This window comes from Schistocerca gregaria, chromosome 3 (assembly GCF_023897955.1).
Source record: "Schistocerca gregaria isolate iqSchGreg1 chromosome 3, iqSchGreg1.2, whole genome shotgun sequence".
Taxonomy (NCBI): Eukaryota; Metazoa; Arthropoda; class Insecta; order Orthoptera; family Acrididae; genus Schistocerca; species Schistocerca gregaria.
This window is the reverse complement of record NC_064922.1, coordinates 541,330,202-541,349,593: the sequence shown is the minus strand read 5'-3', so window position 1 is coordinate 541,349,593 and position 19,392 is coordinate 541,330,202. Positions and strand designations below refer to the sequence as shown.

Genomic DNA, 19,392 nt, shown 5'->3' with positions numbered 1-19,392 from the left:
CCTGCGAAAGCCCCATTCTCCTGGAACTACGGGAGGCACCAACTTGGACATGGAAAGTACGAAGCGATAGGACATTTTGGATAAAAATCGGGTAAGACCCCACTCATATAATGTGGCAAGGATACGATGTCGCTAGGTCGGGTTGTAAGCTTTTCATAAATCAAAAATGACTGCAACCAGGTGTTGGCATCTGGAAAAGGCTGTTCGTATGGCAAACTTGAGGGAAACAAGATTATCAGTGGTAGAGCAACCCTGGCGGAAACTGCCTGGCATGGAGCCAGTAGGCCATGGGACTTCAGCAGAAACTAAAACCACGAACTTACCATACGTTTTAACAGCTTACAAAGAGCGTTGGAGAGGCTGATGGGCCAATAGCTATCCACATCAATGCACCTATTTGCCGGGTTTGAGTAATGGAATGATGGTGCTCTCTCGCCAGTGTGATGGAAAGATGACACTGCACCAGATCTGGTTGAAGATGACAAGGAGATGTTACTTGTAGTGGGGTGAGAGGTGTTTGTTCATATGACTGTGGATCCGATCTGGCCCAGGAGCTGCGTCGGGGCAACATGCAGGGACACTGAGGAGTTCTCACTCTGTAAATCTAGCATTATAGGGTTCACTGTGATATTCAGTAAACAAGAGGGGTTCGAGGGTGGAAAATGCTGGGGGATAATTCTCCGACATGGAGGCTCGATCACAGTGCTCAGGAAAGTGCTTGGCAATTGCGTTTGCATTGGCAGATAACACACCATTGATGTTAATGCCAGTGACACCTGTCGGGGTCTGGTACCCACAAACACGTCTGATCTTCATCCAGAATTTTGGAAGATGACATATGGCACCCAATGGTTGAGACATACCTGTCCCAACATTCCTGCTTTCGTCTTTTTATAAGCTGGTGAACGCAGTAACGGAGCGGTTTAAAAGCTATTAGGTGCTCTTGGGAAGCGTGCCGCATATGTTGCTGTAGAGCTCAGCAACATTCTTTAATGGCCTCAGAGATTTCCAGTGATCACCATGGCACACACTTTTGCTGGGGTCACCCTAAAGAATACGGGATCGTGTTTTCCCCTGCAGAAACAATCGTTCTAGTGACCCACTCTACTACCACATTGATGGTACCATGTGGGGGAGATTCAACCACGACAGCAAAGGTAAAAGCTTCTCAGTCTGTCTTGTTTAAAGCCCATCTTGGTCGACATCCAGCTGAATGGCACTGGGGGAGTGGCAGGAAGATGGGAAAGTGGTCACTCCCACACAAGTCATTGTGTGCTCTCCAGTGAACAGATGGGAGAAGTCCTGGGCTGCAGAGGGATAAATCAATGACCGAGTAAGTGTCATGAGCCACACTGAAATGTACGGGGCCCCAGTATTTACGAGGCTGAGGTTGAGTTGAATGTTTGAACATCTCTACCTCGGCTAGTAAGTACTGTGCCACGCCACAAGGAGTTATGGGCATTAAAATCTCCCAAAAGTAGGAAAGGTTTAGGGAGCTGATGAATCAGTGTAGCCAATGCATTTAGGGGTACTGCACCATCTGGAAGAAGATATAGACTGCAGGCAGTTATTTCCTGTGTTGACCTTATCCTGACAGCCACAGCATCAAGAGGGGTTTGAAGGGGCACAGGTTCACTGCATACTGAGTTCAAGACAGACACTATTTTAGTCTCTACAGTTCCTGTAATATCCCCTATAGCCGCAGAGGGCAGGGGTCCGCATTGCCAGGAACCAGGTGTCTCAGAGGGCAATGCAGAAGCAGGTGTACAGCTTAACAGTTACCGTAGCTCACCCAGGTGGTGGAAAAAACCAGAGCAATTCCACTGGAGGATGATGTTATCATGAAGATGGGAAAGCATGAAGCATACTAGGAGGAAGGTTATGCCTCAGGGTCACCTGCTGCCACCGATTGAGTATTTGTATCCATTCTTACTGTGGATGAGGCATCAGTGAGATCCAGGTCCTCAGGTGATGCTGAGATCTCCACCTCATCCGAAGGTGTAGAACTGGTAGGGAGTGGTAGTGTTGGAGCCACCGGAGGGTCCTTTTTCTTAGCAGACTTCTTTGTTTGCTTGTCCTCTCACTTCTCTTTAGGGGCTTGCTGGGAGGACTTCTCTGAAGTAGCTTCAGACCATGAAGCTCTTCATCCAGCAGCTTTTGGCTACTTTAGCCACAGATGAGTGTCCGCTGTGGCATTAGTGGAGACCTGGGGAGATAGGGTCCCAAAGGACCCCTTCTGCACAAGAGGAGCCAGAGGAGGCTGTTGCTTCTCTGGCTGGAAGGAGGGGACCGATGTCCCCTGTGTTTGGGGGGGGGGGGGGGTGGCCTTGCTCACAAAGTAGGTACTTTGGGAGCAACAGAAGGAGATTTTCCCCCTACTACCAAGAGGGCGGATGTATTTTGGAGGCCCGGAGGGCCCACTGTTTGTGGCACAGTGTGTGGTACGACTGGTGAATGTGACAGCGATGGTAATGTAGCTACAGCATATGTGGTTGTTAATGAAACAGGGTGTAATCACTCAGATTTACGTTTAGCCTCTTGGTCAACTGGTCCAGGGTCTTGTACTCCACGATTTTCCACTCCTTTTGGAGTACTATGCAGTCTGGTGAGCAGGGGGTGTGCTGCTACCAACAATTGATACAAGTGGGAAGAGGTGCACATGGAGTATCTGGATGCAGTGGATGTCCGCAGTCTTGACATGTGACACTGGAAGTGCATTGGAAAGACATGAACCCGAGTTTACAGCACTTAAAACACCACGTAGGGGGAGGAACGTATGGTTTAACATCACAGCAGTTAACCATCACCTTGACCTTCTCATGCAATGTATAACCATTAAATGCCAAGATGAAGGTACCGGTAGCAACCCTGTTGTCTTTGGGTCCCCTGTAAATGTGCAGGATGAAATGAACACCCCGCTGTACTAGATTGGTGCAGAGCTCGTCATCAGACTGCAAGAGGATGTCGTGATGGAAATTAATCCCCTGGACCATGTTGAGGCTTCCACAAGGAATGGCGGAAACAGGAATATCACCCAACGAGTAACATCTGAGATTAGGTTGGGAATACTGTCTGAATCAAGACTGCTCTGCTTCTCATCTTGGATAGTGCTGTCACTTCCCCAAACTTATCCTCAAGACGTTCAACAAAAAATTGAGGCTTTGTAGGTAGAAAGGAGTTCTCGTCCATTCTGCTACAGACTAAATACCGAGGCGAATATGGCTCTCTTCTTTCTGTAGCCCTACGTTCCTCCCACGGTGTAGTGAGGGAGGGAAACGATTTATGGTCATATCTGTCAGCATTGTACTCGATCTTGCTTTTCTTAGAGACTGCTGGAACCCTACGGTCACCAGCAAGAGATGGCGCCTGCTTCATTGTGGATCATCTGCCCTGATACTACCCACTCCAGTCAGGGGCTCTCCCCACAGGTACCACCCAGCCACAGCACAGGCCACCTGACATGATGGGCACTGCTGGGAGTCCCGATGTCCCAGGAAGACAGGCATCTACTCCTTGGCATACATGGGGAGTTTACAGCTCAGGCATCAGCAGTGTGATCCCTGTGTTGTCAGGGGGCTACTACCAAATGGGTACATGATGGCTCCACCACAGTGGACTGGCTACCATGCTGGATATTGGGTGTAGAGAAATCCAATATTGTCATGGGGACAAAAGAGGACAGCAGACAATGGAAGAAGACGACATACCCAGAAAGTGTCCTTGTCCAAATAGCTGAATTGCAGGTGGAGATGCAAATTCATGCAAGAGGTTCAGGAGATCGAATCTAAGGGCAGTATGGATAACTCGTGCACCATGTAAGGTGTCCTTCCCCATACGGCCTACACTTTTGTAGAATTTGGAAAGTGGCAGGTCAGACCATAAAATGGGACCTGAACTTACAGGGCCAAAAAGTGTGAGACTTCTTTTAGTTGCCTCTTATGACAGACAGGAATACCTCGGGCCTATTTTAACCCCTGGGCCCACAGTGGGGTTGTGTTAATGGCCCCTTCTCAATCTTGCAGTTCTGGTGGCCTCCTCTGACTGTCACAAAGTCCAGGGTTGTTTCCTTTTCCTTTATTTCAACATGTGCCCATAATAAAAACTATTCAGTCACACACACTTGAGATTTTACGATTTATTTTTGAGTGTTTTTGAATGTAATACAGTGGATATCAGTTTCAATAGTACACTTCCTAAATTACTTTCTAATCCAATTAGTCAAATAAAAATGTTTGACACCACAAAACATTGTAAAGTGAAAGACACTAAACCAGTTGTTTTAGTGACTGTTGCTTGATGACCATTTCTGGTGTCGAATCATTTTAAATTTCATTCAGTCACACTCCTTGATGACAGTTACATCGAAATAGATGGTAAAATAAAAGTTTAATTTTGAGTAATAACATTTCATACTTACCACTTTCACTGAGCAAACTGCAATGCCATTATCATGTAACTCGTCTTCAAATAATGTGAGATCATTATAAAATAATATTTGCTCCCTTTGCCGTAGTTTCTCAATATTTATCCTCTCATCTGTTTGTCTCACAATAAAATTTCCCAACAATGTGCCCATATAGTCCGTGGTGAATGTCCAGTCAAATGGCTTAACTTCATCAAGGTTTCCATGCTCCTGTCTACATAAAAAAATAAACATTTTTCTCTACAATAGAAAGGTACTTTAAATTAACTAACTCAAGTGAAATTTATACCTTGATTCCTTCCATTCCTCAGAACAGGCAACTTTCAAAGATAATTTTCCATTACTGACTCTTCGCAGAGCATCCAAGGCATTGAACTCTATTCCACAACCGTTATCGTGCTGTAAAACCATCACATTGTTGGGGAACACCATGTCAGGTAAATGTGGAAGTTCTAGTTCACTGTTGTAACTGTGAAGACAACATTTATTCAGTTTTATTTATGCAAACTGTTACCAATGCTCTAGGTCGGAGAATGTGACATTGTCTTTAGAACTAGAAAAATTCAGACTAATAAATCTCTGAACAACATTCTGAAGGAAAATACACTGCTTGACAACTGCTAAGGAAAAACTGACACTTGCCACGAAACAAATGCAAACTGATATGCCACAACTGGCAGTTGTTATGGAACACTCAACCAATGATAGAAAAGGAAATGTACAAGGCATGATGTGTTAACTGTAATGAAGCCTGTGCATGAATGCTCTGTATTCATTCCACAGTTCATACAGTATGGTGCTTAACAAAGGTTGTTGTGGAATTAATGCAACATTCGGTGTGATACAGCAACAGATCCTGGATGAGCAACCGGACAGCTCGAAGCTGGTCAAGTGTCACTATTGTGGACACAGTACAGTGTGTGTCCAAATGTGTCAGTTCACAATTAAAAAGGCTCCTGAAGGTGGAAATGCTATGCGAAAGCACGCTGGTTATTGTAAATGGATAACTATACCATATGAGGATAGATATGTAGCTCTACTAGAGAAAAGAAACAGTCATCTCATTCTAAGGTAGATCACTACAGAGCTTGCAACCACTACTGGTATGTATGTCTCTGCCAGAACCATTTTGGGGTGATTAAATAAGGCTGGTTTGTATGCTTGCAAGACTGTTAAATGCATCCCCCTTCAATTACGCAATGATTGAAAAAGAATTTTTTGGTGTAGGGAGCAAGATGGTTGACGCCAGCAACAGACGTCCAGAGTGATGGTCTCCAACAAATCCAATTTCACTGTGGCAATTGCTTCTCACCACTAGTAAGAGTGTAGAGAGAGAGGAACACATTATGTACCACAAAATTTTTATGATCATCATCAGTAAGGCCTAGGTGTTATGGTGTGGGAAGGCATTATGCAGAATTGGCGAACATTGCTGGGTATCTTCGTGTGAGGTTCTGTTACAGCAGCAGAGTGGTACTGCAAGGAGATTATTCCTGGATTATATATGTCTGTTTAGGACTGCGGTAGGTACCAACTTTCTGTTTATGTATGACAATACCTGCCCACATAGCACTGTTGAGGTATATGAGACACGGGAAAGTGAAGATATCGAACATATGGAATGGCTTACATACTAACTGGACCTAAACCCTGTAGTGTGTGCCGGGGATGCTCTTGGCAGATGTGTTTTTCTATGAACACACACTCCCTGAATCTTGCAAGAACTGAAAACTGCCTTGAGAGAGGAGTCGGACAATATTCCACAAGGAGTCCACACTGGTTTTGTATCCAGCATAAACAACTGGTACAAAATGTCCATTATTTCCCAAGGAGAGCATATTCCCTACTAAGAGTCAAATATCAAACTTTATGTTTCGAGCCTAACCCGTGGCAAAACTGAACATTATTTATGTCTTTTACCCTGTTATCCCACATGGTTAAGTCTGTACCATTTCTCATTATTCATATACCACTACACCTCTATGACATACGTACTGTGTTTCCTGTCGTCCATCACTGCCTGTGATTATACCTGTCCGACAATATCTCCATCCCACAACAATGTGAACAAGTGTAACAATGAGAGGAAAAATATTGCATACTGTGCTACCAACAGAGAGAGAGAGAGAGAGAGAGAGAGAGAGAGAGAGAGAGAGAGAGAGAGAGAGAGAGAGAGATTAAACCTCTGAATCACATCAAATCAGTCCTAGTCAAATACCAGAACATGTATGGAGGACAAGTAGTACATTATGACAGAAGCACAACCATTTCCATTTGTACATATTCTTAAATTCAAGTGAATGTTTCATAACACTCATTTCATATTTTAAACACTCATTTGTAATTTATATGCATTATATTGGCTGGAAGATAATGCAACATATTACATGATGTTGGGAACAGAAATGTGATGATGGCTGAAAAAGTAGGAGGAAGAATATATTAAGTAGCATGAGATTTGAAATTTGGAGAGAGATGTATTTTTCTGTTAACACATAAGAAATGCCCATAAAAATTGAAAACGTTACGTTGATTTGGGGTCCAAGCATATCACAGTACCACAACTCAGTCAATTTAAAAAAAGAATGTGCTGGATAACGATATGTTCTGTCATCCTGAAGACAATTTGGGCAGAAATAGGCATATGAAATATTATGTTGTGACAAAAGAAACACTATTAAAAGATGATTGCTGTACTCATTTTAGTAACATGGAAGATTAAAGTTCAAGTGTCAAGTATATTAGTGCCACATAATACCTGTTCCTGAAACAAAATACACTGTCTTCAATCATATTATTACTTTTTCATAAAGTGCAACGTGTTCCAGAACACCACCCTCTCTTTCAAGGATGAAACTGACTCTTTTGGCCTTTACATCTGCTTTGATTTGTCACTTAAATACAAAATAAATGACAGATGATAATTTTACAAGAAAAAGCATCTCAAATGAGATTAACAAACAAATGATGTATTATTTGTGGGTACCTTAATTTGGACATTATGAGTTTCTCTTCTAGATTAATGAAAAACTTCTGCATTTGCACTTACACTTAAAATAACCTAACATGTTTATAACTCAACTATATTATTCAAGTGACACTAATTTGTGATTCAGAATGGATTAAAGTAGCAAATTTCATTTGCATAAACTAATGAGATAAAAGAAAATTACACAGAGAATTTGCAGCTGTTTTTTTTTTTTTTTTTTTTTTTTTTTTTTTTTTTTTTTTTTTTTTTTTACATGCATTGCATTTGATATGGTATGTTTATTACCCAACTCTGCAGCTTTAATAATTCATTACAATTTGCTATTTCTATGGATAAGTACGTAATTTACAATCTGACCATGTGTTCAAGCAATATTATCATGCTATTTTTAGACCGAAAACAGATGAAATGAAATGGCCTGTTATGGAGAAGTGCCATCGGGTGTGGCATGAGGGTGGGGTGAGTGCAAAATAAGGTGGAGCATGACACTTTAAAAGTGAAAAAGCACCACAGGGAGAGTGACAGAAGAGAAGGAGAAGAGATTAAGTTCAAGGCTCCTGCATTGGGCAGCAGTCACTGCTCATGTAAAATGTACTATTAAGAAACCTGTACAACAGATATTTGACATTGTTTCAAAATATTTCAACAAAATAAAAGAAGTGAGTGAGTGTGTGTGTGTGTGTGTGTGTGTGTGTGTGTGTGTGTGTGTGTGTGTGTGTGTGAGAGAGAGAGAGAGAGAGAGAGAGAGAGAGAGAGAGAGAGAGAGAGAGAGGTGGATACATATGTACTACTAAAGTAATAGGTAGTTTTGAGTATTGTGATGTCCACATCTCGCATCTGTCTAGTGCTAGTATGTAGCAAGATGCTTCTGGGCCTTTGAGAAAAATACTACGGACCATGGGGTTCATATACAGAATGCTGAGGGTAAACACATGGAGTGGCATGTGTTTCACAAAAATTACATCAAACCACCACCTCCTTCAGTCCAAGAATGTCTCAAATAACTATGTTGTTTTTTTACATTACAGACTTTTTTTTTTTTTTTTTTTTTTGAAACATTATATGCACCACAGTCATTCTGCAGGTTTGTACATAATTCGTACGTAGTGGGGAATATATGCCCCGGAAAATTTCATAGACTGCAGAAAACATTGGTGTATGGTACATCAAAACCATCCAATGTTAAGTTGATAACTTGGGTGTGATATTTCATGTTTTTCATTGTCAGGAAATAAATGTGTGTTGCTACTGAATCATTATACTTTTTCTGTAACAGTCAACCTGGTGAAAGTGTTCTAAAATTAAAAATTTAACTATGAAAATGTATTAAGTTCACATGAAAACATGGATCTTTTAAGGCTTGCGGGGCACACGATCTGAAATCTATCAGCTCAAAATTTTTTTGGTAATGAAAATGTATTATTTATTACAAAGGAAGAAAGTTTGACGTCTTATTTTTCAAATGTATGCAAAATAATTTTTAAACATGAAAACTTCATAGCAATAACAGCAAGATTATTGTGTGTGACAATTTTAACATTAATCTTCTTTCAAATCATAAATTTTTTAAAAAAAAATGGAATTATTATTATTGTCTACTTTCAATCTACTCCCTATGATCTAATTCCCAACAAGATTATGGGGCCACAGGAAGACAGTAACTAGTAATTTGTTACTGGGCCCAACAGATTGCAGGGAAAGGCTGCAATAAATGGTTGTGTCTCATTATGATGGCCAAATTACAACTTTAAATCTTGCCAACAGAAAACAGTAAATGGCCACATCCAAGTTGAACATAGAATCATAATTACTGAATCTACTACCTTGTCTGCAAATATTTCACATCAGAATTATTTGCAAATATTTTACATCAGAGATAGTGGAAGGAAGTGTACCAGGTAGACAAAGTGAATGAGAAATTCATTTCAGCCTTGAACTTATTTTTCAAACACTTTGAAGCGTACAATCAAACCACCCTGCAGAGTAAGGAAAGAGTGGTTAACAACTGCTGTTAAAATAACACATGTCAAAAAGAGAGAGAGAAATTGTATAAATCAAGTAATGAAATAACAAGAAATGCTGTAAAATTCTAACATGCATAATCAGGAAGACCAGACACATACATTGTGCACAAAAAATTTTCTGGTCAAACAATGATGTAAAAACCATTTGGAATCATAATAACTGAGACAAAAAGAAACATACTTTTGGAGGCTGACACATGTGATGGTGATGACAGTCCACAAAGATGGAGAGAAGAATGTAATACTCAATTATCAGCCCACCTCTCTACTGAGATAGGATATTGAGTCATAAGACTTGCATCTACATTACACAAAATGGTTTACTGACAGATATACAGTTCAGATTTTATAACAGATTTTCCACAGAGAGAGCTATATTAATTTATCCTAACACATGAAATTGTAGGTGAACTAAATTTCAGAAGATACTCAACAGAGGTCTTTTGTGACCTCACTAAGCCATTTTACTGGGTAGATCATAACATACTGATACTGTGGCACCAAAGACAAATTTTTGACCTGGCTAGTATCTTATTTACACAACAGAAAACAAAGAACTGTTGTAATGGAGGCAAGTGTAACAAACTCAGACAGGGGAAATGTAAAATAGAGTCACCCACGACTTCATTTTTGTGCCACTGATTTTTCTGATCTACCTTAACGATCTACCAATTGCATTTAAAAACACAGCAAAAATAGTAACGTTTGCTGGTGATCCAACTCCACAAAGCAGGATAAAGCCCTGACAGTCACTATCCAAGTGTACATATAGTTCACTGCAAATAGCTTAATCCTATTTTTTTTTCAAAAACTAATAATTTAATGTTTCATGCAAAAAATAAATAACTTCATGTCTCTGAAATGAATATCAATACTCACAAAATTACTGGAACTTTACATTCAAAACTGCTAGGCATAAGGATGGGACATTGCAGTGAGAGCCATTTCTCACTTTGTTGACAAAGAAGTAATACTGGTATTTTATTTTGCATATGGTATCTCCCTTCTATAGTCTCCTGTTGAAAAAGTTTTTAAACCCCAAAAGCAAGCAGTGACATTAATATATGGGGTCTCTAAGCAAAATCCTGCATGGGTCTCTTCAAGTCTTTCAGAATATTTACTGTTTCAGGTCAATATATACACTCACTTATGTTTGCAGCCAACAGCAGGGAATTATTTTAGACAAGGTGTGAGATTCACAACCATGACAATACAGGTGAAAAATTTCCACGAAGGAAATGCAATACTTATTAAACTACACAAGGGGGCTACCAAGTCAGATATAAAAGTACACAATAAAGTACCCACCGAAAAAAGAGGAAATTAATAATGTACAGGTATTCAAAAGAAAAATAGAAACATCATCAAATATCAATCTTTTCATAAAATGAATAAGGCCTTAGAGTTATAAGGTATCCCTTAGTATAAGCATGGAGGAAATTATGGCAATATTACAAATAAAAGGATATATCTAAAAACAAATATGCTGTCACTTACCAAACGAAAGCGTTAGTATGTTGATAGGAGACAATAAAATCACACAGACACAAATTTCGAGCTTTTGCAACCCAAGGTTGCTTCATCAGGAAAGAGGGAAGGAGAGGGAAAGACGGAAGGATGTGGGTTTTAAGGGAGGTGGAAGGAGTCATTCCAAACCAGGGAGTGGAAAGAAATAAAAGGATAGATTGCTACTCACCATATAGTGATGTTCAGTAACAGATACGGGAAAAACTATTAAACAAATAAGTTAGCTTTCAGACAAAAGGCCTTCATCCGAATTAACACACACACACACACACACACACACACACACACACACACACACACACACACACTCCTGAAAGCTAACTTACTTGTTTCACAGTCATTTTTGTTGTGGACATCTGCAACTCAGCATCTCCACTGTATGGTGATTAGCAATGTATTCTTTTCCATAATGTTGTGATTATTCCATCCTGGCTTTTCCAATTGAGGAAACTGTTTAGGTAGAAGTACACTACTAAAAGAAAAAAAAAGACAGGTACTTTAACTTATGGCATCAAAATAAAAATATTGTATTTAAATTTAAATTATGATGATAAAATGTAAATTTAAGTAAATAGGATAAATTTGTGTAGTGCCACTTATTCTGCTTTATGCACTCCAATTTAGAGAGTAAGTCAAATAGTATACACAGTATGTGATAAGCAAAATGCTCAGGTAATACTGTATTATTCCATCAGGCTTGTCCTATGTTACTCGGTGCACTATTTGTACAACATGAAAGTGAATAAAGAGGAATATTTGATACGAGTCATCAGAACTGACCAGTAACATAGAAAATGTGACAAACACCATAATCAACATGGCAACCGTAACCTGATACCAGTGGAGATTTTTCCAAATGGGCTAAGCTACAGGTCAGTCTGTCACCACAACCAGCTGGTTTCTGCTTTCACATTCGTTGGCTTTACTGACTAACAACAAAACTATGACTATATGCATGCAAAGGTGACATGGCAGCAGGCATTAACATTATGTCCCTGGTCCAAGTAGACTCATACTGAATATTTTTCTTGATGCCAAGTAGACAACAGAACCAAACAAACATCAAATCACATAATGCATAAAGCAGTCGGTTATATCATGTTATATTCACTGTATGTCTGGTCACTCACTGCCACCCAGTTCCAAACACATGAGCATTAAAATGAGCTACTACACAAACAATACATGTTCTTCCTCCCAGTTGCAACAAAGTTGAGAAACACAACTCAAGTATGTCAGCTGGTATGCAATACAATATTTATTAAACAATGAACACATATCTGTTATAAGTTTCAATGTACAAGTTAAATCTGAGACATGAATTCACCTGTTATAGCAAACACAATCTGCCAGATATCACCACAGATCTTCCAGTCCTCTAGTACAGACATTAACATAATAGAGGCACAAGAAATAGAGAGACAACGGATTTTTGAATCAACTGAGATAATGAATGAATGAACAGACAGTGAATATACCAGATACACTAGGCTCATAAGGATGTATGAACATAATTCCTTTTTCTCTAATTGAAACTTGAATATCTTCACTTTTCTATCACTTTCATCCTCTCTCCATGCCTCTCTTCCACTCTAACATGTCACACCTCACCCTGCCCCCATACAATAACTCAATGTCTCCTCAACAGATAATTTTACTTTACTTCATCTGTTCCCAAGAACAAAAAATAGTACCATAATATTGCTTGATTAAATACTTAGTTGTATACATTACACACCTATTAATATAGATAGCAAACTGTAATGAGTGCTTTGAGTTACACAATGTCCCAATGAAATGCTAACTCTAATGCAGTGAATACAATAATGAAAATTCTAATTCATAACTGACATCTGTCTTTGTATTTTTTAAAGTGTAAATGTAAGTGAGGAAGATTTTAATCAGTGCAAAAGATGAACATTTCATAGTCAAATGGGGGTAACCACTAATAATAATTCAGCCTTCCAACAATCTCATCTAATACACTTTCTTCGGCTAAAGTTTACAATGGGCCACCCACATGCAGGTGTGTGGAAGAGCCATGCATGTATGATTATGAGCAAATATGTTACTACTTTTGACAATAAAAACTGATCACTTATTTTCTCACATACACCTTCCCAGCCCCACAATTTAATTAAAAACTATGTGAAACACTGATTCACACTTCAGCTGTTCCTACATGTTAGATTTCCTCGATGGGCCTTTGTAAAGTTCTTTCTAGCAGATAAACTTAAGCAAATATAACACCCGAAAAATCAACATAGTCATTGAAATTGAAGATTTATCTCTGAATCAGATCTCAAGTTAAAAAAGTAAATAAATGATTACTAGTGAATATGGCAATTACTAGCAAAATATCCCTAACATACAGTGATCTGCAGCACAGCACAAGGTTGTTTTTGTCATCAGCAACATTCAATAAATTAAACAGCTCCAAATATGTTGCACTGGCTGTACACATGTAGGCTTACATTCAAGGGGGCCTATCACTCTCTCATTAGAGCTCATTTCAAGCACTGTAGTTGGACTGGGATCCATATTACTTAAACTTTATTGCTGATTTTGAAGAGAGATGATGATCAGTGAGATCAATTCATGGGAATTTGTGTAATGTGGTTAGTTTCATAATTAAACAGAAAGGAATGGGAAGAGGGAAGGATTCACAGGTTAATCAAAATAATTTGCATTCCAGTCTTAGACCTTTTTCAGTGTGTATGAATTTATCACAGAACAAAAATTGTTAAAAGTGTGAGACATACAGTAAAGAGAGAGTTTACATGTACCACCTGTAGCACTGTTTCTGGGGGGAAAAAAACCTCTGTAAAGTAGAGGGAGAACAAAATTTGCACTAACAAACAGTGTAGCCTATTTCTTACACGTATTTCCATACCATTTCAAATGAATGCAACAATATTGCCAATAAATGAATGATAACAGTTCCTCATTAGCACAGGCATGAAGGTTTATATGTAACTAATATAAACTTCAAATTCACTTAACCATGTAGTTACCTACTGCATGCAGGAATATATGACTAACTTACATGCACAACAAGCATTTATTTTTATCGTCTTCGCAAGGTCCATTGACACATTTTGAGTGGAGTATGTGACTTTTCTTGTATTTTACTTTCCATGAATTAAACTTGTGTTCCTCTGAATCCACAGGCAATTTCTGGATGTCAATTTCACCCTTTAATGCGGAAATCATTTTTCTTCTCTAAGTGATCTTCCACTAATTGCTAAAAACAATCATTTACAAGTATTCTGCTCAGGTACCTGCCTTATAATAAAACATAAACAGTGAGTATAATGTCAGGATGAAGTAAGTACCTAACTGAAAACAAAAAAGAAACTATTTCTTCGAGTGATTACATATCTGGTTTCAGGAAAACACACAGAGAAAAAGAGACATTCATATTGCTGCATACTATGTCTGTCATGTATACCTGGCATGCACATAATTTGGAGATACGCAATATTTCAAACTTCACTAGCTTATCATAGGCTACATATGTTTCTGAAAAAAGTGGAGGATGACACTGAAGACGTATAATCGAACAATTAACGGAGTGAGCTTCTATGCTATCTTCAGAACTGTCTTTCAGTTACATTTTTTGGGGGGAAATACAAACAGCATACACATAAATAATACATTTCGACATTCACTTGTCTTTCCTCTTAAGTGTCTAGCCGCTGGCGTCTCACCACGGTGAAAGATAATACAACAGAACACCAGTCTTTCGCCAAAGACTCTTATGATGAGAAAGTAGCCCACCTAGTGCTGCCATCTGTCTGAACCACGTTTTCCCGCTGAGTGTTCGAATTTCATTTCAAGCAAATGGTATTACATATTACCTAAAAATACAATTAGCGTGACACATTAATGTAAACAAAGTCCCGAAATACTTTCTGCAGTGTGTAAGACCGATATCATATACAAACCAATTTCTATCATAAAGGCACTGAAAAATATCAAATGAAACTTCTTCGTAGCAACCTATCGTAGGACTATTCTTGTATGTTATTACAGTAATGTTAAATGTAAGTTATCATAACAGCCTAATATATACTATATGCAGAGGAACTACTGTTCCAAACAATGCCTTAGGCTCCTCGGGTTCGGACTAAATACGTCCTTAGCAGTGTTAGTGGCGCACCGGGTCGCGCTGAGCGCTGTGCACCCTTCACTCCGCTACAGTCCACTGATGTGATCGGAGGGCTACAGGCTCAACAACGTAACCATGAGTGTGTTTTAGTGTTTGTGAAATGTCTGGTGAAGTTAACAAAGAAACTGAAGGAGGGAAGACCTCAAGAAACAAGAGACTCAAATCGGCTCTTGGTCATGTGGGTCTTTTGGCAGCGCTAATGGTGTATGCAGCTGCAGGAGGATTGGTATGTAGCTATAAGTTACTAAATGCTACTCGTGATATTTATCGAGAAAGCTATAACAATAATTTGTATATACACGACGTCTAGCTAAAACATTATTACCATGCTCATATTGAACGTACATCCGCAGCGTAAACATGATTTTTTTCCCTTTTTCTTACTACAATGCAGGCTATTGTCCTACGTTTTTTGGTATCCACTGTCGTAAAGAACAACCGCAGTTAATATATATTTTTTTATACAAGCAGACGGAGGTATAGTTTGAGACTAGCAACAAGCCAATGAATGATTTCAGCAATTGTCTTTAATGTAACATTTTCTGAAAACTAAATTTATATGCTATTATGAAGTATTACAACGATATGCTGGCCACCCTTGGAAATTAACAGTACTCTTAATATAAGGAATCCATCTCTTAACAGCAGTAGGGGAAAAATGTTGTCAATGTGTTTGCAGGCGGTTAAGATGATTTTTGTTTGCAATTGTTGCTGTTAGTTATGAAGATGATGTTGGTATGACATTCACCTAGCTCTTTCCAGATAATGAATTAAAAGCACAGAAAATGTCTCTATCAAAAATTAAAGTTCTTTACTTGGAAAAACTCACTTTTTCGACAGTTGTTTCATAAAGTGGCAATACGTGCGTTTTCTTGTATCCTCCCGCTTCCTTCAGTTAATCAGGTTTCATCAAGTAACTAGGCCTACAGTGAAATCAACAAAAAATATTACGCGATATGCAGGCTCCATTAACCATGTTTGCAATCAAAAAGTTTTTTTTTTACCTGTGTAACATATTTACTGAGTGCGGCACTTAGGGGCTAATGAGGACTGTTAGGGGTGCTTACACATTGAATGTCTAACTCATAATTCACACTGTGAAAGTAGTTGTCTCAGTTGCTTTATCACATACGAAATAATTTGTTAGAGTAGTGCTCATCATCGAAAGAACCTTTGCGATTGCTATGGACTGAGGGAGACACTAAGATCTGTATGTTGTCGACGATCGCCGACTGCTTATTAGCAAAGATAGAAGGTAAACATTTAGCTTTTCTCAGATATTCTTTAGAGCATAAAAAGCGTAATAATTTGTCCTGTTCTAAAAAAATAAATGTCTGAAGTCTTGGGTGTGGATTCTTCTCATAGTGCTCAAGTTACCGGGGGGTGCTGTAGTATTCCGTGACTAATTTGGACAACAGAACATTATATATTTAGTTGTTAAAAAAAGACAGCATTTTCGATCAAATATAGGCACTCTGGCTGGCCAATCACCACCTTAACTTTTATATGTGTATTTAGAGATGTGGGATAGTAGCATTTATTTAATCAGCGCAATCCTACGCCCAGTTTTCCCGCCTTCCTGTTCTCGCAGATAAAAATGTTTTAAATTACTCGGTAACTACTTTAGAGGTAGAATCAAATTTCTGAGACACTATGCTTTAGTATAAATGTATTAGATACAATACTGTTTTTTTTTTTTTTTTTTTTTTTTTTTAATGTGTATCAGGCGCTGGCATAGAACAGCTCACTCTTATCGCACTGCTTTAATACCGTCTGCAGAAGCATCATTTACTTGCTACTGACTGCTAGAATTTATATGGTACTACTTAGTTCCCTACTCGAGGAACAAGCTTCGGAGGCAAATGCAAAAACTGCTCGTTGTCCTCTTGGGCAGGGTCCTTGTGAAGGTGGTTTTAGTCTTGTCGTCCTCTGATTTTATATGAACTGTCAAGTGTTTTTATGGATTACTGTGACTGTACAGTGTGGTGTTAAGATTGTGTTGTGGTTTAAGGAAACGGGGAGGGTGGACCGGGTACCGGCGCATAACTTAGGAGGCTACTCATCTCGAACACGACTAAGGTCGCTGCACAGCTCCAACATGTCCTATCAGAAAGACTAAAGTCACTGTGACTGTGTCACATGCCCTCATTCTGTGGCGCACCGGAGAGAAGGTTGGAATTTCGCCTAGGCCAATGGTGCAACGTCTAGTGATCGGATCTTGATGCCCCCACCTCTCCCTCCCCCTCCCCACTTTCCGGTCAAACAATGACTGTGAAGATTTCTTTTAGTCAGGATTCGAACCTACTATCTCTTAACTGAATGCCTCCGGGGAAATGCACATTAGCGACTTAGGTTACAGAGTCGGTTTCCCTGTGCTTACTACGTAGAAAATTACTCACAGGGCAATGAAATACCATCACAGATGTGAAATGAAGCAACTATGTTTATATCTGAAAGCCATTAGACACTGTGTGACACTATGTCTATGCACGCATCAGTATCGTCTGCCACTTCTTACGGCATTTGTGCTGTAAGGAAGATTGCCGGTAAGCCGCCGCGTAATCCCGACTTTCTCTAATACTTACACACAGAATATATCTAGATCGCAAAGTGTTTATTATTTCGCGTTTCGGCCTCAACTATCATCAGTTCTAAATTTTTAAAAAAGTAAGAACCAGTACATTCAGATCTGATGATGTCTGTAGCCGAAACGTATCACTAGGAATAATAAACACGTTGCAATCCAGACAAATTCTGTATATAAATACTAAGAATGACCATCGTCTTCTTTAACGATTTTCTAACTAATGTTGCGAATTTTCTGTAATATTACTGTTTTGCTCATTGTACGGAAAGTATGAGAGACGAAACCGTCAAACATGAAAGTAACTTCGAGTTTACCCTGAGAGGGTGTTATAGTGTCTTCATTGTTCACAATATATGCAAATGATGTGATAGATAACGTCGGGATCACAGGGAGACTGTTCGCAGATTATTACGTCGTATGTAGGGAAGTTGCACTTCTAGAAAACTGTAGGGAAATGCAAGAAGTTCTGCAGAGGGCCGACACACAGTGCAGGAACGTGAAGTAATTAAATCGGGAAGAAAGACCCATTATTGTTCGATGACATTACTGGTGACATAAATCGCTGGAAACGACAGCAACCGTCCGGAGCGTCCCAAAACGTATTGACCCCATAACATTGGGGAAAAGCTGATAGGCTCAATGTCACTGGAGGAATCTTAACGGGATATAATTCATCCACGAAAAAAGGGGCTTCGAAAATGTTGATTCCTGAGTATTTCTTATCAGTCTGGGTGCCTTATAAGGTTGAATTCACAGGGGAGATACGGAAGTCTAAAGAAGAGCGGCGCGCTCACGGGATCGTGTAGGAAGAGCCAGTGTATTACGAAGACGCTCGCCTGAACTTCAGTGGGAGGTCCTACGAGAGAGGAGTTGAGAAGTTATCTATCATGGAGAGGTTTACCGTTAAAAGTACGAGAACAAATGTTTACATCTACAGGAACCAGACAGGATAAATTAGAGCTCCTACGGTGCACACCATTAGGGAACGTCACACGAAAGTGAGCGAGGCGAGGGTAGTAGTACTATACCAGAAGAAGTGCCCGCCAAACAACGTGAAGTAGCACTCGGCGTACAAAAATACGAGGAAGGGCTGAAAAGTAATGTCTCCAAATTTTTGATGTGAAAACTCTTAAAGCTTCGTAAATAAATCAAACGATATTAAAATTCTATAACTTTATTCTTGATCTTTACGTATTTGCTGCCTTCTGTCGCTAGAGGGCTCGGAAATATATCTTGTAACTTGGAGTGTTACATAACTATGACGGTGCGTGAGAAACGGCTCTCTGTAATAGTTTCGAATTAGAAGACTTCGCTCACTCTTGTAGCACCCTCTTCTTCAACGTGATATTGCTGGACCCCACACGAACGCTGCCACATCTGCAATAACCCGACCATCAAGGTAATGTTTTTCTCGATGCCTATTGGAATATTCGTCTTTGGCATGTTATGGGCAAACGATTCTGTGAGGATGCACATATTACTAGTAACGTCTTCAACGACAGTTTGATTATTTCTGTGACTTTCTTTCACAGTTCTACTTCAAATGGTATCCCTGCTCTGTTAATCCAACAGGAGTCCTAGACTGACAGAAAAGAGTACAGAATCAATCGGATGACGATTTCGTAAGCGTCATAGTTCACAGCAAATTACATCTTCTGAATATACTTACCC

At 39.4% G+C, this 19,392-nt stretch overlaps 2 protein-coding genes across 5 annotated transcripts in view; one reads left to right on the top strand and one right to left on the bottom strand.

Moving 5' to 3' along the window:
* Positions 1-14,700, bottom strand: part of LOC126354101 (TIP41-like protein) — a 63,116-nt gene extending 48,416 nt beyond the window's left edge. The window contains exons 1-4 of one of the 4 annotated variants that reach the window (XM_050003493.1): positions 14,249-14,700; positions 14,010-14,158; positions 4,713-4,892; positions 4,418-4,637 (exon numbers count right to left, since the gene is read on the bottom strand). In XM_050003493.1, the coding sequence (XP_049859450.1) occupies positions 4,418-4,637; positions 4,713-4,892; positions 14,010-14,158; positions 14,249-14,263 (564 nt within the window). In that variant the 5' untranslated portion in view covers positions 14,264-14,700. Of the gene's footprint in view, positions 1-4,417; positions 4,638-4,712; positions 4,893-14,009 lie in introns of all 4 variants that reach the window. The other 3 variants (XM_050003492.1, XM_050003491.1, XM_050003494.1) reach the window with 3 other exon arrangements.
* Positions 14,701-15,098: 398 nt separating this feature from the next.
* LOC126354100 (TWiK family of potassium channels protein 7) overlaps positions 15,099-19,392 on the top strand; it is a 420,172-nt gene continuing 415,878 nt past the window's right edge. The window contains exon 1 of the mRNA XM_050003490.1: positions 15,099-15,360. Coding sequence (XP_049859447.1) covers positions 15,235-15,360 — 126 coding nt within the window. The 5' untranslated portion in view covers positions 15,099-15,234. The remainder of the gene's footprint in view (positions 15,361-19,392) is intronic.